Source organism: Malurus melanocephalus, unplaced genomic scaffold, assembly GCF_030028575.1.
Source record: "Malurus melanocephalus ecotype Western Australia unplaced genomic scaffold, MMel_1.1 scaffold_13, whole genome shotgun sequence".
NCBI classification, from domain to species: Eukaryota; Metazoa; Chordata; class Aves; order Passeriformes; family Maluridae; genus Malurus; species Malurus melanocephalus.
The window spans coordinates 4,986,734-5,011,499 of record NW_026623245.1 but is presented as its reverse complement, the minus strand read 5'-3'; the positions used below and the strand labels follow the sequence as shown (position 1 = coordinate 5,011,499).

The 24,766-nt window shown below is 43.7% G+C and overlaps 2 protein-coding genes across 4 annotated transcripts in view; one reads left to right on the top strand and one right to left on the bottom strand.

Moving 5' to 3' along the window:
• Window positions 1–3,555: 3,555 nt before the first annotated feature.
• Window positions 3,556–16,448, bottom strand: LOC130583496 (uncharacterized). 3 transcript variants are annotated; one of them, XM_057382892.1, is made up of 5 exons: window positions 15,976–16,448; window positions 14,805–14,885; window positions 6,496–6,639; window positions 5,090–5,193; window positions 3,556–4,700 (listed from the first exon to the last, which is right to left on the bottom strand). In XM_057382892.1, the coding sequence occupies exons 1-4, from the start codon at window positions 16,367–16,369 to the stop codon at window positions 5,093–5,095; spliced, it is 720 nt and encodes a 239-aa protein (XP_057238875.1). In that variant the 5' UTR covers window positions 16,370–16,448; the 3' UTR covers window positions 3,556–4,700; window positions 5,090–5,092. The 3 variants fall into 3 exon arrangements, with proteins under 3 accessions (XP_057238875.1, XP_057238883.1, XP_057238893.1); XM_057382900.1 differs by having other exon boundaries at window positions 5,090–5,178; XM_057382910.1 differs by lacking the exon at window positions 14,805–14,885 and having other exon boundaries at window positions 15,976–16,447.
• Window positions 12,722–24,766, top strand: part of PAK5 (p21 (RAC1) activated kinase 5) — a 115,093-nt gene continuing 103,048 nt past the window's right edge. Inside the window, exon 1 of the mRNA XM_057382879.1 lies at window positions 12,722–13,256. Within this exon, the coding sequence (XP_057238862.1) occupies window positions 12,752–13,256 (505 nt within the window). The 5' untranslated portion in view covers window positions 12,722–12,751. The remainder of the gene's footprint in view (window positions 13,257–24,766) is intronic.

Here is a 24,766-nt window from a genome sequence, read left to right as displayed (position 1 = left end):
TGGCCTTTGAACTTGCTTTATGAACAAACGCCCAAGAAAGCAGTTTCACTGAATTCTCCTCATTAGGAGAACTGTATAACTGGGGGAACAACCAGCATCTGATGAGCTTGACCTCAAGTCTAAATTCTTGAAAATGTTCAGTTTGCACGTAAGCTTTAACAGAAAAGTTCAAGTTTGAATTCTGTGAGATGATGGGTCAGCAGCATTATCCAAAGCCTGTCTAGCATATAAATGGCTCTGGGAACACTGGATCAGGACTCCAGACCCCTTGGTTTTCTCTTTTCCCCAGGYCACACTCTATAATKCTCCTATCAGTTTCRTTGCCCTGTTTATATAGGGGGAAAGGTCCTCACATCCATTGGAAAAGAGACAGAGGAGTGGGAGACCTCTTCTGAAACATGGATTCAGCCAGAGTAGTGGGTATTTAAGGTTTTGGTTGGCTTGAGGTTTGTTTGGCTGGCCCTTGGCAGGATAGGATTGTTATTCAACTTGTACTTGGAAGCATGGAGCTCTTCCTGTATGGCTKAGTTATCAGTATTTGCATCTGTTTGAATGTGCTTGTGTAGTGACAGTTTGGAGCTCCAGTGGGGAATGGCATTTCAARCTTTGCCTTGGGCATGACTTGACCTGTGACACAGTGCAGTGCAAAGTGCATCCAAGTGGCACAATGAAAACTTGTGAGTTGTTTCTTATTTTAGAAAAAATATTTAAAAGGTCAGAATAACTCACCTACCCATAAGACAYTGCTTCTTGAAGTTGTGGTTTTTCATGCTTCTCAGAGYTGCTACAACAGCATTGCCCATAGTTATTTTTTGCTATTTTTTTTTTCATCCCGAGGGAATGCCAACATAAATTAGACACATTATAGCAAACTAATCTTGTGGCTTCACGTTTCAGAGTTTCTGTGCTCTGGGATGTGGAATCCAGGCTCCTCCTGCCTGTGGCAGTCACTGTTACAGTGATGTGTCTGCTCACAGATGAGCAGCTATAAATGGCACAACTTTCTCTCATGAGGTTGTGGGGACAGGCTTTTGGGTGGGGGAAGTGCCCCCTCCCTTTGAGCTTGGCAGCAGGGAAAGCTGTTTTGCAGAGAAATCTGCCTTTAGTAGAGATTATTTCCCCCCTGCCTTGCACTTGTCTATTTGGAGATTGTCTCAGCTTATTTCAAAGTCAGTTATAAGCCTTTTAAATGAGCTTTATACTGATACACCAATAGGATGTTTATATATAGATTTTAGCACTATCTATTTGGAGAGATGAAAGTTAAGGCATACTTTCTCTCTGCCTAAAATCTAGGTAAAGGATTGTAAGGAATCCTGTGGCTCCTTAGAACACATGCTGTGTTCTGTGCTATGACACCAGTAATATCCCACAAGTGACATGACACGAAATAGCAAATAAAATTGTTCTAGGGCAAAACTCAGCAAAGCCAGTGTGTCACCACCAACCTCACYGCAGTGACCTCCATGGGACTGGTGCTGTCCCACCCTGGGACCAGTTCTACCTCACCCTTCTGTGTCTKTGTGCTTTCCTATCTTTTGCATCTCTCCAGCATCTCATTGAAATCTCAAACCAGGGGCTGCTGCTAAGTTATTCCTCCAAGGAAAGGTTGTGTGACAAGCACGGGATCCAACTGTGTGTGATCTGCAAAGCTTTGGAAGGGCTGGGCTGTCTCCAGTGCTGGCGAGGATCACATGTGGCTCCATCAGCAAATCCCACCTGTCCTGAGACYTGTGACCCCCATGTAGTGTGTCTGGAGCATCCAGTACAGCCAGGACACACCATGGCATGGTCACTTGAGCACAGCTGGGTTTTAAACCCAGGCAATCCCAGTCTTGCCCTTTTTTTGTTGTTACAAATGTGAGTGGTAGAGGTGCAGGTGACACTGACCTGGGCTTAAGAGTGTTGAGCTCAATATAGGGAGACTTATGCATGGCAAGCATGTAAGAGGGTTCTGTATATGTTTATTTTGATTAAACTATTCACAAGAATAGAAAATCCCATTACATGAATCATAATTTTGCTTCCCTGCCTTCTCCTCCTTCCCTGTCCCTCCCGAATGTTTTTCCCTGAATACAATAAATACATGAAGGAAAATGTCACACCTCAGGCTGTCTGAAACACTTCCCAATAGCCACTGTGGAGGTGGGCAGTACCTCRTCTGGCTCAGTGGAGCTGTTTCTGTGGCTGATCCCTGCTCACGAGAGGAAAGGCAGGAGAAAAGCACCCCCAAAAATAGAGGGAGGCTGCTACTAAGAGTGACAATGCTGGAGAGTATTTAACTGGAGGGGATGCTCTCTTACAATTTTGACAGGCATACAGACATTCATAAAGGATAAGATTAGTTATTAACATAATTTAAAATGGTAAAAGGATGTGTTCATGTAACCAGCTTCCCTCTGCTTCTCCTGAGCCACCACCATTTTGGTTCCGCTGGGAAATAATTTTACAGTGTTGCCCATGAAAATCTTCTATTTGAAGTCCAATTCTATGCTTTTTTAAAAAAGTAAGGAAATGGAAGTGTTGCAGTTGAGAATGAGGTGAAAAAACAGGTCTTGGATGATCAGTTTTTGCTCCTAGTTGCAGGATGCAGGATTTTTGGTTTTGCTTCTAGTTGCAGGATGCAGGATTTTGTGCCAAAGCTATTTTTCTTCAAGCAGACTTTTATAGCCCAATTACATTTTTATTAAATGGATCAAAGTGATCTATTGAAAAATATGTTGGAATTGCTGGGGTTTTTTCTAAAAACTTTCAACAAGACTTGGAATACTTTCAGGAATTTCTGGGTCTCTCATTTTAATGGCAGTATTTTTGGAGGGATGTGTCCAAAAAGATGCTGGCAGAATCTCTTGGCCAGGTTTKTAGGCTCAAAAAGCCAGTTGCTTTAATTTTTTTGTATTATATGTTAGTGATGAAACAYTCAAGACTATTTAAGGAATTCAAATCCCTCATTCCCACTCAAATTAAAAGCATGTGGGCATTCAGATCCCTTACTCAGCTTCAGCAGTCTATAACTTCAGTGTTAGTTTGATACAACTAATTTGTGTTAAAYATACTTTTAAGTGCAGTTATATTATAATTTATCTCATGGTGATACTGCCTCAAAGTCATAATTTTATGCTTGCACAGAGTAGTTCCCTGTATCCCAATGGACTGGAAAGCTTTATAAACAAATGTAGGCCATTCCCGAGTCCCCAGGCCAGCAAGACTTCCACTGAGGTCTTCAGGAGCTCTGCTCACAYAATGTCTTTAATTTCAGGCCATGAATACTACAGTGTATACAAGCAGGCAGCATCCTTTGCTTGAAGGTCACTTTGGGAGAGAAGCAATAGCCATGCAGCAGCCCACACATGTCCCCTGCCACATTTTGGAGGAGAAAATAATGGCTATCAGCTGAAATTGCACAGGGTTATGTACACAGAAGGGGATTTCGCACTGAGGAAGTTGGCAAGGCTGGCTCAAAACGGGTTCTGACTAAAGGAAACATTTCCTAGGACATTYTGCAGCATATATGGGTTTGGCATTATTCATATAACTGGTTATTTGACAAATGTGTAAAGACTAAAACCTCAAGCTTTTAATTCAGGAATTTTCTGCTTYAGCATGTTCTCTCTCAGTGCTTTGATGTTACAGAATTAAAATGTTTATTTTCAGTCTGGTTTGATATTAAGCTGGTTTAATGTCTTACAGAAGCTGTTTTGAAAGCTTTCCTTTCCCTCCCTAGATCCAGYTCCCTGGGTGACATCTCTTATCATCAGTCAGGCAGTTCTGAGTTGTGGCTTTAGATAATGAAAACCAAGCCCTAGCATTTCGCTTCCCAGCAGAGTTCTTCCTTTATTTCCTTTCACCTCAGATGTTTTTTCCTCTGTGCATATCCCAGTGTGTACAGTACAGCATTGTAATGAACAACCCAAAGTTTCAGTGTCTCGGTGTTCTCTTCCTTACAGATTAGACTTGCAAGGAAGTTGGAGACTGTGTCATGGCTCTGAAGGTGTTTTCTGTTTTCATCCACAGTTTTTCGTTGTCTTACAATTGAAGTCACTGCTCATAATCCCCTGCTACCAGGAATTTGTCACTTCTGATCCCAGCAATGCTCCTTTTCTTCACTGTGGTGTSACAGTGTTAATGTGCAGTGCTCCATGGGTTTCCTTCCTGGATGAAAGACAGCAGGAGGGTTTTTACCTCTTCAGTGCTGTTCACTCATTTCAGCTGAGTTCATTGCTGCTGCTGTTTGSCTGCATGTCCTGCCTCATCCCAGCTGCTGCAGCAGCCACTGGTGACACAGGACAGGGCTGACAGGCTATATCCACTTCTGTGTTCCATGGAGCATCCAGAGCCTGTTTATGGCCCTGATCCAACACTCAGAAAGGTTAAATATGCTATTGAGAGCCAGACACCTGAAGTGATGTTAGATGGAGAGCCAGGGACCCTTTCCTCTTGATCAAGAAAATATTAGCCTGACCAGTGGGGACACTGTCAGGTCATCTCATGAGCTGTCTGTTTTTYCATTTTCTTTTTAAAATATTTTTTCTGTTTTCTCTCTTGTCCTAAAGCCTGGACCAGAGAATCAAATGATGCTTTGGGTGCTTTCTCTCAAGCAGGGATGCTGGAAACAGCACTCCAGTTGCTCTCGTGGCCATGTGCTGGAGTAAATGGAATTTCAGAGCCTTCAGAGCCTGCAGCAGTGAGAATACAGGAACCTGGGAGATGATTCAGCAATGAACAAGAGACAGGATATTTTGGGGTTTGCCATTTAGAAGCAGCTATGGTGCATCTTAAAATCCAGTGAGATGCTGGAGAGCAGCTAGTGCTCTGCCTTGATGTTGGAGACTGAGSTGGCTTTGCTACTGATTCGAATGTATGGCTGTGCTCCAGGCTGGTCTCCTTGGGGACACTTTGATGCAGAAAGGCAGCGTCCCTGGGGTGTCAGAGTGCTGCAGGATGCTGCTCCCAGGCTGCTCTCCCAGCCCTCCCCAGCCCTCTCCCCACCACCCTGGTTTCCCTTCCCTGTCCCAGCAGCGATAAGAGCTGCTGGTGCAGGAGGTGCTGGTYACCCCTGAGTAACTGAGCTGTGAGGGCTCTGCCTCACCTGTCAGTTTTTGGACTTCAGCAGAGGCACAAGCAGCTGTGAGCTTCTCTTCAGGAGACTCAGGACACAGTTCAGTGGGTRAAAGAGGACTGTGACATAGAGAACTGCAAATAGAAAAGCAACGTTCATGACCATGAACTCAATAGCAAAAGACAACATTAATGTGTCCAAAAAAAAAAAAAAAAACAAAAGGGTAACTTCAGCACAGCCTTTATGGGCTGTGGATTCCCAGAGGGAACAGCCTGGAGGTGCTGTTCCCTGTCCCACTCCTACCACTGCCCTTTGCCCCAGGGCTGTGGAATGGGGTTGCTCACAGCTGAGCACCCTCCACACTGTGCAGATGTGMCCTCAAAGGTGACCTGAGTCATGGAAGCCAGCAGCAGGAGGTTTAGCAGGGTGACCATTGGTGCTGCACCTCCCAATGCTGGCAATCTGGGATCCAGAGCAGGGGCTTGTGGTGAGTAAGGACAGAGTGGGAGAATCAGACATCTGGGAGAGRGATTTCTTCGTTGTTTACCCCATCTTTCTGGGATATATTCCACATCTAATATTTACCATTTGTGAAAGGAGAAGATGCCTACTTTTTTCTGCTATTTCATGAAAAAGTGCTTAGCTGCCTGCTCTTACAATTTTTTTGGACATCTCTCTTTTACTAAGTGCACTGGGACACCACAGCTAATCATCCCTTCCCTGGAACCAGAGATTGCCTCTGTTGTGGAGACTCTTACAAGTGCAAAGAACACCTTCAAATGGTGACAGTCTCACAGAGGAGATTTCACACAGACCTAAAACTAAATATTACTCTTTTCATTTATAATTGAGTAAGTAACTACAAATCAATGTGAAATGTAAATAAATAAATCCATGCTTTAATTAGAGGGTTATCTCTAATCAGGAAATCTTCCTTCCTACAGACAACTAGCCCTGACAGCACACCTCTTCCACTGAGTGCTAAGGCAGCAGTATTTCCCATGGGAAGAGCAAACCAGGAAGAGMATTTCTGCCATCTGATAAAGGCCCAGTGCTGCCAGTTACTGCATTGCATTTTGCTGATGGGAGCCATGGGGTTTTATTTTCCATTTTAAGAAGAGGGAATTGAAGTGATCTCTGGAACAGTGGGAGCTTTGCAGAGCTGATTCTGCACATATTGGCTCTGTCCTACCCAGGTAGTCTTGTTTAAATGTCCAGTGGGAGAGRGCAACAGTATTCTAGAATATTAATTAAACCTTTAAACSCACATTTTAAGAAGTCCATGACCAACCCTGGTGAAGAGTGGCTATAAACAAAAGCTTTGTTTTTTTTTAAATTTTGGAAACAATATAAAGAAAAAACCCTGTTTTGGCTGCAAAATTCATTTCCCCCCTCATCTAGACATTGTCAGAGAAATGCAATATACTCAGTTGTACCTGACTGCAATAAGCTGTTCCTKCGTGGAGCCTTGAAATTCTTCTTCCCATCACAGGAGGTTTTTCTCTCAGGTAGCCCATGTGTGTCCGGTGCTCCTTCTTCCCATATCAGGATGGATGGCTTCCTCATCTTCCCATATATGCCTGCCAAATTAACAGGGTGTGAGCTAAGTTAACTCATCCAGATCATTCTTGAATTACATGTCGATGTTTCTACAAAGACATAATGGGTACAGATGAAATCTTGCCACTTGCAACTCATTTTAATTAAAAACCTGAAGGTAACGAGCTCAATCGCAGTGATCCCTGCTGGGGAGGAAGGGGCCATATGTACAAGATGTACAACATTAGAAACAGAGCTGAGTAAAAGATGATTATTCCTCCCTGTGTCCACTGAAATATGTTATTACATATTCCACTGGAATTTCAAATCTTTATTTTTTTAATCAGTTCCTTGAAGTTACTTTTGTAGAAGCTTTGGAAGTGTTTCTGTCAGTTATATGAAGAGGCCATCCAGAATAAGCGGAAGAAAGCTGTGCTCCGTGAACAACCTAATGCACTTCAAAAAGTTCAGCARCCCACTGGAAAGTCAGATGATTTGCAGAAGGTCAAATCAATTTTATGATCAGACAAATGTTAGCAAATTGCTTTTCTTAGAAGCAAAGCAATAGAAGTACTTTCCAAGAAATACGCTTAAGGAAAAATCAAATGACATTTATTAGAAACCATCATTCAATGAGACCTGTTCTCTTTAAGGCACTTATTACCTTTGTAATGTCAAGCCATTACGTCCAAATATCACATGGGGGCATATTCAGGTACAAAAATTTTTGCCTTATAGAACAAATTAATCAGACCTGGGGCCTTTCTGTCTGTGATATACAGAATAGCCTTTGAGAGAGAATTGGTATCTTTTTGCTTGTGTCACTTCAAAATAGGGTGCTAAAGGGCTCTGACCAAAAAATGCAGTATCTACCTAGGAGCCATGTTTCCAGAAAACCTGTTGGCTGCTTCAGATTGTCTCCAGACATTGCATCCGAGGGAGAGGGGAAAGGGTGTGTGCTGCAGTGACTTCCTGCTTGAGAAGTGCCTTGCCTGGTCTTGGTTAGAGAGACCCAGAATAAGGTATTGAGGAAAATACCTCCCTAGTGTCCTACCAAGAGCCCAAGAAAAGTTCCAGGTGACTTTTTTTCTGGCCAAGAATTGTCCTTCTCAGCACTTTGCCTCTCTGCTTCTCAGAAAACAGAGCTAAGAGTCAAAGTCTCCTTTTACCTGCTCCCATATCTGAGTTGCAGAGTCAATGCATCGACCTGTTTTGCATCAGTATCCACATGACTGATGCAGACAGACATGATCTGTGCCCTGGAGCTGGTGGCATGAATAAAAAATCTGCTGGAGAGGTCTAAAGAGAGAGACACAGAGAGCAAATGGATGACGGGAGCATTCCTCCTGTCACCTCTGTTTYCAGCATCATAACATTTGGGGACTTTGCTTCTGTTGTATTATTGTAGCCATTTTTTTTTTTTTTTAAGTTGTAATTTATTCTTCTATTTCTGCCTTTATTTTTTATTTTCTGGACCTTATATAAATAACACTGGAGTCTGCTGTTCTTGAATGGATGGTAAGAAGGACACAGTCCCTCCCTTTGCMGTTTGAGACCTGATAAATTAGTCAATGYTGTATGTATGGTTATGGAAACTGCWCAGGAATTTTCCATCAGTGTGTTTATTCATTGGAAAATGTGCTCTCCATAAATTTAAAACAGAATGGAAATACAAATCTCTGCTGAGGACTGAAAGCTTTCCTGATTTGTGTGAGTCTTGGATARCAAGAAAAGAGAGAAAATGCATTTTTAGTATATTTAATAGTAAACTACAAAGGTGGCCAAAGGGGAGGAGATGAAAGTAAGTAATCTGAAAGGAGTTTTAGCTTTAGATTGATGTCATCTCAGTTAATTTAATGATGGCCACTTAAAATGAGAGTGGGGAAAACAAGGCAGTAATGGAGAACAGGTATTTGGACTCTTACAGTGAAAGAGCAGCTCAAATCCAGAACAGGATTAGAAAAAGCAAAAACTTTCTGGGCTGTTATATTTTGACACTGCTGTGAGGTTTAAATGGACTTCTGTGGTGTGCATGTTGTGTTTCCACCTCAAGGACAAGGCAGAATGGAACTTAAAAACCAATGCTGAGACCAATAAGAAAAATCCTATGGGAGAAGCAGTCAGGAGCAAGTTAGACACATAAGGATGTAAATGTCTGGATTAACCACTGGGAATGGTTCTCTGGTGATAAATGTTTTYATGGGAGGAAATATGAATACTATTCATTATTGAAAATAACTATTTGTTGTGCCTCAGTCTGTTGGTTTAAAAACTTGCATCCAGTAGGGGGTTAGAAATGAAGGCTGCCTGGCAATGWAATTTCTTATCAGATAGCTCATAGATTTTAAGCTATTTAACCAAACCAGAGCAGTGAATATATAAGAATAAATGTAGTTCTAGAAACCAGGAAAAAGCACCTAAGAACAAAAGGAAGGTGCTCCTTTTTTGACAACATCATCAAAATAAATTATTTGGTTAATGATAATAAAGCATTAGGTYTTAAAACTTTTTCACCACACACATTTATAATTCAATAGATGTGACAAGCAGATTTATTTTAAACCCTCTTGTGGCAGGTGATTGCTGTTCTAAACTCAAGTCATTTTTTTGAAGTCAGTATTACTAAGTCAGCCTACCAAGGGGTGAAAATCAGCTCTGTGTTGGGATATTTAGGAGCTTTAGTGCCACAGGCTGTACCTACCAGACATTTCCTCTCAGAACCTCCCCAGGAAAGCAGAGGAAYRGTGTAGTGCTAAAGCCAAGCTCCASGTGCTGAGCTGAYCATAGACTGGGCCAAATCCTCTGTCCTGCAGAGGAGAACTCTGGGCAAGACTTTGCTCTCTCTCCCCTTTTCCTACTGAAAATGCCACTCAGTTCTTCTGTGCTACTTTGGAGTTCGCATCATAAGTGTTGGGAAAACAGGTTCAATTAAACGTGAAATATGAAGAGAGGAGGTTTAAAGTAAATAAATAAATAAATAAATAATCCACTYGGAGGTTCTGYAATCACAAAGATAATTTGTTTGTAYYAGGAAGTGTTTAATTATCATATACAGAAGTGTTCAATTTTTATGCATATTCAGTTTTACCACATAATTCAAATTAACTTTCTAAGTGTATGTCTTAGAGCTGTTCAGATTTCTGTCTCCAAACACTGTAGCCTGGCAAATCAGGCCTGCAGAAATCTTTTCTTGCACTTGATTCCCTTTCCCTGTTAAAACTGACCTCTACAAAACTTTCCTGAAGGATTGGGGTCAGGGTAGAGTAAAAACATACAGGTGCATACACCCTTTCTGAAAAAAAMCCCATATTATTTTGAAGAGAGACTGACTGGGAGAACTTTTTGGACTTTAATTTTGGTATTTTTCAAAAATATTTTCTGAAGCTGCTCATCTCTGTTTAATGAAATACAACATTTCTAAACTTGTGCAAAGCCAAGCTCCTGTTTGGGATGTTTTTAAATTAGTGTAAAGGTTATGTTACACCCGTGATTATTTCCAATGACTTCCAGAATGAGAGATTAGTTTAGCATCATACATAAGTGATAAACAAATAGCTTTCCACATACTTTTGGTTTTGTTTTACTTTGCATTTCTAATTGTGACACTGCAGTTGCATGAAAATRTATCGTAAATATAGATATCTTCCTGGCAATCTCTAAAAATACTCTTCAGTCTTGTGTGGTTTAATGATTGACAGAGCTTGGAAATCAAACCCTTGTCTAGGAGTTGTTGTAAGATAAACTTATGGTGCAGGACTAAAATTCACATGAACTAAGCGGGGGCAGTGTGAAGAGGGTACTGTTTTAGGATGCTAGAAATGGTTTCTGGCAGAATTTAGGAGCCAGTATAACATAAGTATCCAACTCCCTAGGCTTCGTTTAGTTCCTTTTTGAGAAATGATCCATTTCTGTTCCTGTCTGCAAACAGAAGATTTAGAAGAAAGATAAAAAAAAGCCCTGGCAGCACATGGCTCTTTCACCTCCTTCTCTTTCCATATTGTATTCATGGCTGGTATTAGTGGTGAGCATGGCAATATTGTCTAAATGCATCCAAATAAATAATCCTCTTTTTAATATAGGGAAGATCAATATGCATTTTTAATTATTGCTTAAAGATCTTGGTTTGCAAGCAGTCACCAACAAGCAAAAAACCAAAACTTGGGGATGGAGGATTTGAACCCGAATGGGCTCTGCCCACTGGCAATGAGTGAGGGTTGGGGACAGAGGAGTAGTGTTGCTGCAGCTATTCTGGGTTGTGTAACTCTGTAATCATGAGGCGCTAYGTGCGTGTCCTGGGTGCTCAGCTCTTGGCAGAGAAATTGTCTGTCAAAGCAAGAGAATTAAAAAAACACTCCAAGGAAGTGAAAACTGGCCTCCCATAAAATGTCCAGAGGTACTAGATGCAGAGCTTCTTTTGGAAAAGGAAAAAGACACATTGACTCTAGATGRTGTATAGATTCTTATTTTTAAAAAGAAGCTCTGACTGGGGAGCTCCCCTTCGTCTTAAAATACATATCTCCTCCCAGCCTATAGTTTCTGAACGAGATCTATTTCCTCTCTCTGAGTTGTTTCATAGCCCTGATGCTGCTGTATCAAAGTGTTCCTCTCATTTTGACAAATCCCCAAGAGAGAAGAAGGCAATATAGTTGCAAGCCAGTTTTTCAAAGACTTCTGGATAACCTCGCATTAAAGGCACAAAAGCATAGCTGCAAAAATTATTCATTTCTCTCGTAAGTCCAAGCATGGTCATTTACAGCTTGGAAAATGGGCTGATTTATCCATGGTGGCCTGCAGTTGCTGTAGCTGAGTGAAGTTAAATAATGCAGTGCTCTTTAAAATTGCATGAGAATATGATTTTGTTTGCTTTATTCATTCCTACCCCCTTGTAGTTTATTGCAGTCAATGATTATTGCATCTGTTCAATGCATCTCTGCAGCTGGTGGGAATGGCTGCTCATGCCATGCACTAACCTATGCTGCTCCAAAAGAAAACTGAACTCTCTCTCTGCTGAGAGTTTAGGAATGACTCTGTGGCCTTGCCTTCTTTTTAACATAAGCACACCATGGAAAGTGAGTAAGGATTACCTTCTAATAAAATAATTTTATCAATCACTTTGGAGTTCTTAGGAAGCAAAAGAGTTTCTACAGTGTGCCCACCTCAGAAGACAGAGGTTTCAGCATCTCTCTCCTGTTCAGGAACTGTTGGGTCCTACTTTCTGGATCTCTGTCCCAAGAGTGCCTTCCCCATCTAAACTGTATGGCAAACTGAAGTCTGGGGATGCTGAAGGCAAGGGGAAGTACCAGAAGAGCACTACCATTGCTACCTGCTGCAGAGCAGAACTGCAAAAGCAGCCTGACCTTTGGAAGAGGTGGAGACTGTCCAAGGAGTCAGGGGCTGCTGGAAGCTCAACGCCTCTGCATGGCTGTGGCAGCATCTCARTGCACTGCCTTGAGCAATCCAGTGCAGCCATGGGCACCCTTCCTCGCCCAGGATTAGCTGTACCTGCCCAGGCTGGTGTGACTGCCCTCAAAGCTCTGCTGAAGACATTGCATGCATGTCCCATGGTGCACACAAGAAAGGAATCAACTGGATTAACATGACTTAACACACCTATTTAAATTGATCAAATGATAAGATGATCTTCTTGCCTGCACCAACTTAAGGAGAGGTTATGAGAGCCACTTTGCCAGCAGGAACAKGGAGATGAGGACAGATGACCAAGGATGACAGTCCAATAACTCACACTGGCCAAACTGCCTTTGGAGCCTGCAGACCATTTCCTACTGTCTGAAACACCATGCTGAGAGCAGTGGTGAAAGAGTCTTTCAGACATGGGCCCTAATATTATTTAGGCATTAACACTAATAATTTGCATCAGTTATTTCTCTGCTTGTGTAAAAGTTATTGTCCTTCCTATTTGAGAGAYAGGTACAGAGGGCATCTGGTAAGTACCAAAGAATCCAGCAGTTGTCATGTCTYATCTGAGATTCAGGTACAAGAAATGAAATCCTGACCTGATGAAAAACCAACAGGACTCTTGCAAGCTACTTCAGCATAGCAGAGCTCGGAATGAACAGAGGAAGACTGCACTGTGTGAGACATTGCTCACATCAAGGATCATCTCCCCTGTGGGGACCTGAGGCATTTCAGAGAATGTCCTATCCCTGGAAGTGTTCAGGGCCAGGCTGGATGGCACTTTGCACAACCAGGTCTAGTGCAAGGTGTCCCTGCCCATGGCATTGGGGCTGGTCCTCGGTGGCCTTTAAGGCCCCTCCCAACCCAAACAATTGTTTGAGTGGCACAGGCAGTGCTGGTTTTGCTCAGCCCTGTGTCTGCTGTGCTGGTGTGTGTGGCCAGGTGAGCCTCCAGGTACTGCAACCCCAGAGGCTCCAGCCCTCTGGTTGTCTGAACTCTTTTAGAGTCCGGYCAGGTTGCCATCTGTTGGGTCTTGCCTATCTCTACATTTTTTCCTCCTTGCCCAACCCCACCCTGCCTGCAGTTGATCCTGAAAATCGTGAAGCAATTGCCAGCATTTCCAGGCAACCTGCCCAAAGAGCGACACGGCACAGCAGTTTCTCAAGCAGCTCGATCACAGAGGACTCGGACACGATGCCAAGAGCTCTTGCAATATCTGATACTACAAGATCAGCTACTGGAGGTGAGCAATAAAACTCCTCTCATCTTTTTYCCTCTGTCTCTTTGACCTCTTGGTCACACAGAAAGTTTAAACATCTGATCTAAAAGTTCCAAAGGCTAAAAGCCAGAAGAACCAAGGGCTTTTTATGAACCAAATTAAACTATCACACAGCAAAGGAAGAATTTGGAAGGGGGATGACTTGTATTTCTCTGTTTCTTTGYTACAATCTTTTTAGGCCTGATAGTGCCTTATTAATTTGTACAGTCACTGCAAAATAAAGGAGCCTTCCTGAAAAATTGGGTTGCTGGGCCTGTACTAGAATGAAAACCAGATAATTTTAAGTGTCATAAGTATTTTAATTCTAGAAGTAACCTTTACTGGGGGTTCCGTCTTCACTGTGTTACTTAGAAAGGCATTTAGGATGAATTTCAAAAGATTTGATGATATAGAACAAGTCTCTTTTTATTTACAATAGCAAAGATATAGCAGCRAAAACGTCCTATGGCGACAAGTAATTTAAAAACAAACCAAAACCCATAAAAACTAGCAGAGGTTCCTTTCATTAGAAACTAAAAATTGCATACACAAAGTGCGTACAAGTTTTTAAATGGAGAAAATTGTGTAATAGTTCTGCCCTACAGCATAACTATTCTCCTGCCCTTGTCCAGATCCTGCTGACCAAACTGCATGTGGGGACCTACCAACGTAGGCTTTTGATTTGCTTTAAATTCCTTCATTATCAGTCAGTTGGTGGTGAGTGTTCATGTTTACCTAACCTATGCCAAAAATATTACAGTAAACTTTGCAGAATAAATACCAGCACCCACTCAAAACTGTTAACCTCACAGTTTTCTTGGGTTTCTTTGTTTTCTTTCTCTTTTTATTTTTCTTTTATTTTTCTTTTTTTTCCCCTCCCAACATACTGGTTTGATCTGCCATGCAATTGGGTCAGCACTTGGGAAACACATTTCAACATCCACATCTGTGATGTGACTATTATGCAGGAGAACCTAAATGTAAAATGGATCCTTCAACAGATCACCCTGTCAAAAAAAACATGACACCTGCAAAAGCCTTTGACTAACAAAGGGACCAAACCAGTCAAGAGCAAAAAAAGATAGTATCACTGTSCCAGATTCTCATTTCATTGGAACAGCACAGGCCCACAGAAATCACCAGCTCCCACAGATCATTACTGGTTAAGAAAGCMTCTGTTGTTCATTTTTCATTTCCAGGGCAGGATTATGCTGATACTCAGCTTGGAGAGCTTTTAGGCCTTGTCCACACAGGAAGGTTTTACCAGAGTAATTTTTGTAGGGGAAATGAGTCTAAATGCTCTCGCAGGCAGCTAAACACTCAGTCTGAAACCCACTGCYGGTGTGCAGGGACCCATTTCCAGAGCCTGCAGGCAGGCAGTGAATTGGGGGATGTATCCTRGGCCAGACAGAGATGCACAGGCACTGCTGGTCCACTGAGTGCTTCTGAGGAGAAGAGCAACGTGGGAGAACCTGCGCCCCTGTGTCCTGAATAGCTGCAGCCAGCAGCACGGGGTTGGCTAGGGTTCCCTACCGCCTCTCCGAAGGGTGGCTGCAGTACGGGAGGCTTCGCGGTGCGTGCTCTGACTTCCAAAATGTCCTTCCTCTGCAGRGCCTGGGAGCACAAAGAAAACTTTCAGTGCTGGGCAGCAGTGCAAAGGGACTTACTCGTCCTGGGGAGATGTGGAGGCTCTCCAAGATCTCAGCTTGGTGTGAACAAGCAGAGAGGCCTCTTAAGAGGCTGCCCAGGGGACAACCCAAAGGGAGCCTTGGAGAAGCCACTGAGAGAAGAGTGAGGAGGAGAGGGACGAAGCAGCTGGAGAAGAAGGAGGCAGTATGGGGAAGCAGAGCTGTACAGCTGATCCCTTAGCTAGGCTCACAGCAGAGGAGAGGGACTGGCTCTTCCATTGTATCCCCATAGCCCCAAGGGCAATGAGGTTACAGCCCTGATGGCTGAGGCTGAATTTTCTGACACTCCCAAGAGACGTAATATTATGGCTGTGGGGACACAGACTCCTGGACAGGAGAGGTTACTCAGCAGGTCATAAACCAGTCTTCCCATYGGCACCCTTCACCTAGAAAGAGCCAGGGAGACTTGCTGGCAGTTCTTACAGCCTTCCCCTCAGTAGAACACTTTCTGTGCTGTCCCAGAAGAGCTCTGAAGGCTGCTTTTGGTCTGCTATTCCCACAGAAATTATGGCAGTGTGGTTGGGAGACACTGTCCCAACCTGCCCCTCAAAGCTCTGACCTGACTCTCACAAATCCCACAGCAGCCAAGAAGTCAAGAGAGAACTCAGGTGTTTTTTTTGTTTAATTCAGAGGAGGTTAAAAATCAGGCACACTCCTTCACATCAGGTCACTGCCTAGGCTTTGCTCCCCCTTGTTCATCTCTGTGTTTTCTWCCCAGGACAAGTCCAGCCCTCTGTGCCTTGGTAGGACCTTCTCCCTCTCCTTCCTTGGCCTGCCATGCTTTCCTCCAGGGACTGCAGTCTACTGGGGCCTTTCACAGCCATAAAAGCTGGCACTTTCCCCTGGAGAAAGCAGAATTTTTGTTGTGTACAATAAAACGCAATGCAGTTAGAGTGTTATTGACATTTTCTAARGCATTCTCACTTTCCTCATTTKCTGAGCTACAGTGATCTCACAGTCYTGTGCATTTTAATTTCTACAGTAGGCATAATCCACAAGTTTGCCCTAAAAGTTACCTTTCAGGGATAAGTGGCTTTCTATGAAGGTTTTCACTGTCTTCTGATAKTCATCTTCAGTCATGTTGAGCTGGGCTACCTCATTGTTTGAAGAACATTCTTCTATTGCAGTCCTCTCCTCTTGTGCAGGCCACTGTGCAGCAGACACCCCAAAACCTGCTTTATCCAGGTTCCTTGCAAACATCCTCCCAATGGAACTGTTGGACACAAGAATTACAATCGCTCTCCCTTTCACATCAACATTCCTCCCCACGGTGCCGAAGGAGAAGATGACAATGCAGCAGGTCAGACATGCGATGGACATGCAGGCAAAGGCATAAAGGAGGCAGGAAAGGGTCACGGCGAGCATTAAGTCTATGGCCAGCAGGAAGAAATACTGCAAGAGGAAAATCATCGTTAGGAGGATTAGCTGCTGCCTCCTCGCTCTCCAGCGAGCCGAGAAATCTGCCAGGAGTCGCCCCGTGCAGCACGCTATTATAAAGCCAGGAGCCTTGCGAAATGTGCGGAGGCAAGGCAAAACCCCGTGGGGAGGATGAGTCATTTTCTGGGATAGAGCAACAATGGGGATTTTCAAGCCACRTAGGTTTCCAGGCAAAAGCAGTGCTGCGTTTGTCTTGGCTTTGCTGTGCATTTGGACGCTCAGCTGGGCTGAAATGTAAGGATTTGCTTTGTAAGGGCATTTCATCATGTGTCGTGTTTGGGGCCAGTGATGTATATAGGTTATTTGGAAGCAGACAGTTTTAAGGGATTTTAAGGGATTTCTTCAAATAGTGTGCACGTGGCACTGGGAAACCATGAAGCAGAAATAATCCCCCTATCTACTTGGCACCCTGTGATTCTTAAATTTGCCACTGTCCTACTGCTGTAATGCAGGTGGTTTCGGTGAGTCTGGGCAGGGACCCAAGTGGGCACAGGAATGGGAGCCCTGCCCTGTGTAACCTGCTCTTGTTGTGCTGTAAAACAAACCACCCTGGGAGCACTGTGCTGCTGGGCTCTGGATTGTGCCACTCCAGGGGGGTTCACTCACGTCAGAGACAAGAAAGGAATGCTGGAGCTTTTATTGATTGAGAACAGAGATTTAAGGGAGGGTTCTGCTATTTCTCAGGCTGGCCTGAGCAGTGTCATGGCACAGGGCATAGTTATCCCTGACTGCAGGGCACACAGCAGAGCTCCATGCTCTTGCTGTAGCCTCTGCAGAATTGGGAAGAGCCCAGCAGACTTGGGAGTGAGACCAGCAAAGGTAAACGCTGCAGCATCAAGAACTCAGCTGACCTGCAGAAGTGGGTCAGGAGGGATGCTGCCAGTTCTCCTTGTGCTTTCTCACTGAGGTTGGAGGCAAGGCCTCTCTTTCCCTTTTTGGTCAGGGTGGAAGTGCTGCTGATCACCACTAAATCCTCGGCATCAGAAAGTGTTCTTTAAATACTTTTAGTTTTATTATCTATTTTTGGTGTAGGTCCACGTAAAGGGTCCCTGCTAAGGTGTGTGCTGTGTTGCAGGTGGGACCTGTGCTCATTCCCTGTTCTAACTGGGAAGGTACTGGGAGCGTGGGACTGGCTGTCAGCATGACCCACACWCATTTTACCAGTCCTTCTCGTTTGTCCTCCATGTGAACGGGCAGATCCCATCTCATGGATCAATAGCACAGTGCTACCAGAGCCATCCAGCTCTGGGCGCTTTTGGGATGAAGTTGCTGTCAGCTGCACCCCAAAACCACCCTGTGCACCCCACCCAGSATGTGTACAGACATGCAGAGCTTTCCTTGGAGTGGACAAGGGGATGTAACATCCACTTTGCTTTTTGGTGGCTCAGCAGCAGCGAGAGGCAGCAGGGCTGTGTGTATTGGGGGGACTTAYCTCACTCACCAAGTGCTTTTAAAAACCTTTAGGCCCTTCTTGCCTGAGGACTGGGGCGCAACACAGCCTGTAAAGAGTCTGGGGTGGAAAAGGCCTACCTGCACAGCTTATTTAGCAGAAAGAGGTGTCACTGCTATTGCTGGCACAGGAGCCACGACTGCGAATGCCTGTGCTTGGTACTGACTGGGCTGGGAAAGCACATGAGTCTGTCCCTATTGGTGAGGCCAGCACAGCCCTGGCCCTGCTGCTGGRCTTGGCAGGGAGAATGAGGGGCAAATCGAGTGGCTGTGGGTGCCATGCCTTGAGGGTGGCATTGCCCCACACCATCTATGGATCAGCAGGAGTGGGTGGCCCTGCCCAGGCTGGTGTGTCTTGCCACCTTGAGGAGTGAGCAGGGCAAGCTCCTGTCTGCAGGTTGGTGAGGCCATACCTACCAGGCTTTGAATTGGCAGCCTGAGCCTCCTGTGTCCTTGCAGTCCTGTCCAGAAAAGATCCACGGTCCTTTTTGCTGCCAGAAAGAAAAAAACTCAAAGCATTGCCTCTGTAAACAATGAGTTTGCACGCCCTGCTTGTTAGGTGTGCTGACAGAGCATGAAAAGCCTCCACGCTCCTCTAAACACAGAGACTAAAGATCAGCCCAAAAGTCAGGAGAAGGGCAGTGGACACAGCGGCTCCAATCTTCTCTCGCTGGCCCCGGATGTTTTGGCTTTCGCCAGTCGGTGAGACCCGTCTGAGGATTTCCTCACCACACTTCCATGGTGATGGAGGTGGGGAAGTGTGTTTCTTCCTGCGGTGCACGGAAGATCGACGTTTCACTCCAACACTGAGGTTATTTTTCTAGGAAAAAAAAATTATTGGTGCACTTGGACTTTTGGCTTAGAAAKAAAGGGATTTTTTACAAAATGTATCTTTTTTTCTGGTAAATACTATTTATCATGAATGCAGTGGCGTCACCTGTCGGCTGCCGCTGGCAAAGCTCCGCCCTTCGTTTTGGGGGACCTGCAGCCCTGGGTGACACCACCCCCTCTTTCATTTGGGGGACCCACAGCTCTGGGTGGCCCCGCTGGAACCAGCAGCTGCTGCTGGCTGCCTGCTTTCCCCACCACACCGACACCAGAAGCTCTTGAGATAGGGGATGCCAGTATTTCCACCCTCCTTGTAAGATGACCCTTCTTATCTTCCCCAGAAATCCTCTGGCTTTAAGAGGTGAAGCACCAGCCACCCAGAACCCAGAGAGTGATTTTATTTGTAATTCTTTTTCCCCCAAGGAATGATTTCTCTCTTCAGCATTCTTCTTAGTCAACAAATAAATATTWAAATGAGAGGTGCTAGTGCAGGTCAAGAAAACACTTCAAAAGAAGTGATTGTTTTTTATTTCTGTCTCCACTACTGTACTATCTGGGAACAGTCAAGAGCTCAGGCTTGCCCTGGGTTTTATATTACCATATTCACAAGCATAAAGTTGTTTTGCCAACTGGTGACCCGTGGGGCAGCAGTGACACGGYCACTGGCTCCACTGCTGGCTGTCACCCAGTTTGGAGTTTGCACTGCWATTAACTCCTTCAAGGGTTTCCACWGAATCCTTTCCTAACCAGCATTAACCCTTGGGCTGCTGCATTGTTTTACTTCAGTAGATTGCTCTTTTCAAKCCTGTTCAAGAAATCACTGATTAATGCTGTACTTCTGCACAGGGCTTGCTGTTTCTCATGCTAAGCAAGCAGTTGAATGAATACGTGTGCCATGTGAGCTGTTATTGAGTCATTCCCTAGGGTCTACTGGGCCTCTCACAGAAGGTGTCTGGCTGCTTTCAGCAGCGTGATTTGGGATTTTCCCTGGAGTTTGTGCTGGAGATCTCATGGCAGGCTTGAGTCCACCACCTGAATACAGCTTTCTCTACAAATTGGTGCATTGGAAGAGGCAGAAAGAAAACAAATTTCTGYCTTTGCATCATCTGAAATCAAGAGCTCCTTCTTGAGAAGAAAAGGGAGACCCATGGAGGGGAGCAGTGATTTGGGTTGGAGTGTAGCACTTCACTGTCGGGCTCACTCTCCTTGCAGGATGGMTGGAAATTGTTGTTATGGGACAGCGGGCATCTGCCTTTGCTTCTGGGTTTGATGCTTCTTTAACCATATTGAACAGTGATCTATTAGAATAGCTAGATTAGCCTTCACTTGGGGCTTGCCAAAATTGCACCAAATAAGGGGACAACACCTTTGTTGGAGKCTTGGTGTCTGTCAACAGTGGCTTGATTTGACCACGTGGTTCAAAATGCCTGTTTCCAGGAGCCATATATTTTTTAAAATCTTGTGAGTGCTGTTTAAACYCTGTATAATTAGAGCCTTGCCTTAAACCTCTTCCAAACAGATCCCAAAGCTCTGTTTATTTTCTGTGCTCCTGGTACTACCAAAGGAGCAATAAAAAGCAATGTTTTTCCTAGAAACCACATCCTTGAAGTCAGACCTCCAGGAAACTTTACCAGGGCACCCCAGGGCTTTGAGGCACTTACTGAAGATCCATGATTGAGCTCGGTGAAGTTGTCATTTGACCTTCCTTCTGCTGCCTGCATTACCATAGGCATTTTAATTTTACAATTATTTCAACAAACTTCATAAATGAAATCATTTCAGTATTGTTAAATTTGATGTTAGCTTTACAATGGCTTCCCTATACTTTGGGTTCATTCTGCTGAARAAGGGGAGGCACAAATTTATTTGTTGTGATTTAGAGTGCACTCAGGAGAGTTGTAGAGATCTAAAAGCTCAGAGGCAAATGCAGTGAGAGCCATCAGAGGCTGTTTAGTGGTCAGCAGCTCTTTGCAGGTTCTCTTGTGGGAGCTCTCACAAAAAAAAGCTGCTTCTCTTTTTCCCCTTCTGTTTGATTGAAATCCTTACTCCAAGGCATTATACCTGCATGAAACATAACCAGGAAATTCAGTTCCTCACTGAATGAAAATTGTTGTTTAAAGCCACAGAACATTCTTTTGTTCCCAAGTGCAGGAAAAAAGTATAATTTTTGCTTTATTCCCTGTATGTTTGTTTTCCTTTCTCTCTTTTTCAGTAGCAACATGAAAAGTCATAAAAKTAGACTTTAAAAGAGAAAAAATTGAAAGAAGGAGTGGGGGAGAATAGAAGTTACTATTTTTTCCATTTCCTTTCTTGAATTTTTTTATTGCTAGAAAAATTGAGACTCTGATTCCAGCTCAGTAAGTCTGAAGAATTTGTACATTGAGTAAGGAATCTAGTATCTCTTACAGGCTTCCTGAAGTGAAATGAAAACAATGACTAGCTAATGCTTTTTTAATTTTCAGTTTGGTACCAGAAGCAATAGTTGATGGCAATAAAACAGTTGTTTCACTAATTATGTGGCACTTTAGTCCTACCTGACTCGTAGAAAAGCTCTCAGTTATTATTAATCCAAATATCCTGTGATGTCTGACACCACTTTATTTTCCTAGTCATGAATCTAAAGAAGAAAACCACAAGTTTTCTTCTTTTTTTTTTTCCTTATCCTTTGCAAAGGCAGTTCCTTTGTGATTCAAAAAAAATACTGACCTATTTATGTATATATCTCATTAGATGCTCTGGTGCTCTTCCCATTTTTCTTTTCTAAAGGCAAATTTCCTTTCACTTGAGGCTTCCTGCTCCCTGTTAAACATTGYTCAGTCACAGCCTGCTAATTGAGTGGAGCAGGAGCAAAGAGGAGGAGATGAAAAAGGCAGCTAATAATGAGAGGTGCACAATGTATGGACAGCRTGGCCATGTCCCACAGCAGCACCATGAGAAATTTAAGGGTACACAGCCCTCAGTGCCTGAAAACCAGTGTGTGAGCTCACAATTATAGGGCACGAGTATCACAGGGTCAAACTTATATCCCACAGACAACTTTAAATTATTAATTTGTTGACTTGCAAGCACTGACCTTTTCAGTTAAAATATTCTTTTATGTCTTCCTTATAATTTCTTAAGGTTAAAAAAAAAAGTTATGTTCTATAGAAATTTTTGAAACCTTCACAAATASTATCAGTCAATTTGAGACCCTTAAGTTATAACAAAGTCCTGTGTTAATTAACTTGACTAATACACTGCCAAAAATAGAAATCTTTTGTCTTCTYTCAGATTTTGGCAGTGGGTTTCATAGCCACTGGGGACTTGTAGTAATGTTCTAATGGTATATATGCACATTCCTTGAATGTTTCCCTGTACTGGGTCTCAAATMGTTGAAAAGGTCAGCTATTCCTGAGGCACGATTGCTTGCAGAAACAGYTTCTGCTGGTTCCTGGCCTTCTGAAAACCCAGTTGTACCTCTGGTCTTTCTTCYTGCCTCAGYCCTGAGCTGYYCCCCTGAMATGAACAGCCTCCAAGGCCAGCTCYAGTCRAAGTGTTCCTCAGAACAGAGCCATAGGCTAATGTACAGTCAGAGGCTGCCCCCGGGACAGCCAGAGTCTCAATCTGCCTTTAATGTTCTGGCACCCACCCCTGGCTGCCCCTGGAGCATTCTCTGTAGCCCTGTAATGGCTTGGTAGATCTGCATTTTTCCTTTCTCTGAACTCCAGCTCAAGGTCGATCCATGGGCCAAGAAGCCAGTGTTCCATACAGCTGTGAAAGCTCTTCTGAAACACAGCAGTGCATTTTGCCAGAATTATCATCCTAGCTGTCATCATTGTACAATAATTTGGGTTGGAAGAGACTTTTAGTGGACATCTAAGCTCAGTCTCCTTCTCAGAGCTGGTCCAGTTCTCAGGAGTTCTGTGATAAACTCACTGTGGTAACAATGCTGGGAGTCTTGGAAGCTCTCCGTGTGTACAGACAATCAAAAGCCAGGTGGACACAGGCCTGGACAACCTGCTCTGGCCAACTGTGCTTGACCGGGTCAGTTGGACCGGGTAACCTCATGAGGTTCTTTCCAACCTCAACTGTGCTGGGATTCCTTAAGGGTCATGCTTGTGGCTAACAAGTATTCCCTGCATGTGAGTGCAATAATCCAGGGAGCTCATTGAGAGAATCAAATAGTGCTGGACAACACACTTTCCAGAGCTCTCAGTAAACCATCTGACCTGGGTGGCTGGTCACSACCTCCCTTTGGGAAGTCAGCTCAGTTTCCCCTACAGCCCTCCTGTGCTTCATGGAGGCTCTCAGGTCTCCTTCCCGTTGAAGAGCCTTGAGTCAGTCTCGGCACTGAGTCGGCATTAAAACCTGGAAACTCTGAAGAACAGAGACCCCCAGTGGAGATTTATCAAGTTTCACTTGACAGGAAAACATTAATGATTCTGTCTAGAAAACCAGGAGACTCAACAGAGTCTTGACAGCAGCAGAAATGCTGCAGGCAGGAGTTCTTCCACATTTTTGGGGTGATCTTATGTACCTGGCATATCTGTTTTCTTTGAGAAACCTGAGCAGTGGAATAAGTCCCTGACATAAACATCCTCAAAGTTTAATGCAACTTTGTCAGCAATTGCCAGTTTACAGAATGGAACAGAATGGTATATTTATAAAGAAAAAAAAGTACAATATTAATAATCTGATTTGTTCATTTAACAAATCATAGATTATTCAATGGTCTCTTAGTGAGATGAATGGAAAAATAAAACATACAGACTAATTCATCAGAACAACCATTTAGAAATGCACGTGGTGCTTTTTCTCCCCAGGTCAGCCCCAGCTGATTAAACATCAAATTCCTAATACAAGAGATCCCGTATTTCTCTGCTGCTGCCACACTGGGCCTTTAACTCCTGGCATCTCTCAGTTGTGTTTTATAAGATAAAATAAATCCTTTGCCTATCATAAATCCTATATGAGTCAGTATTATCCTGCTTCTGCAGCTGARAAAATTAGGTCAGACAGGAGAAATGACTTGATGGAGGCCACCAGGGAACTCTGTCRGAGTGACAATTAGGGTGGAGGAGCCCTGGGATAATCAGTCGGGTCCCGACATTTGCTGCATCTTTCCCATGCTGGAAAAGGCCAGTGGCATCACTTCTTTTTGTCCTCTGAAACTGCTGGGTGATGACAAAAATGGGTGTGGGTTAAGCACATCTTTGAATACATTTCTTAGAACTGACAAATAGTCTGACCCCCAAATTCCTTTCCTGTTCAACATTAATATTAATGCAGATTTTCTGACTTAAACACATGGATTTTTCTTGTATGTACAGATACCAAACTGACTTTATCCAGAGAAGAAACTGGTTTTGGGAAACCCTGAAAATCTTCTTTRATCAGAAGCTTATTAAATGCAGAACAAAAATATGAACTTCTAATTTTCAAAATGGACACACTCTGGTTTTTGGCTTTCTATTATTTTTCCCAGGCATGGTGATGGATGTGCTTTCTGTGCCTACCATAGTCAGACTTTTTTTGAAGGTCAGGGGCTGAGGATTTTAAAATGCAACCTGACTGCAATTAAATTGGTTTTGGGTGTCAACACATGTTATAGTTATTTGTGCCAGCATAGATCAGAAATATTTAGTGGTCTCTGTTAGAGGTTTGTGCAGAAAAGCAAAGGAAGCACCCTGCAGGAAGCTGARCAGGTAAAATAAACACTCTGCTTTAGATAAGCTTTTGCAGAGGATTCTTCCATAGAAAATACCTTTTCGATGATATCAGCCAATGCATGTGTGTTAGGTGTCCTTTTCACCATGATGATGYAATGTCTTACCTGAATTACCTTCATTTCTGATCTCTCCTTCTGAAGCWTTCTGGACAAGCACCAAAAGTGTTGGAGACCTGTCTGACAGCAATAGATTAGGGTCTGGTGAAGATGGTGTTTGTAAGGGTTTGGTTGTGATTCAAGTCCTCTTTCTCAGTATTCCAAGGATGGAGAATCCCCCTTCTCTGGGCTCTACAGCCCTGGAGTAGCCAGCCAGTGCCCACAACCAACCTGSTGGCTCTCTGCTGGCATCACTCCAGCTGGTCAACCTCCTTCTCCTCCGGAAGGCA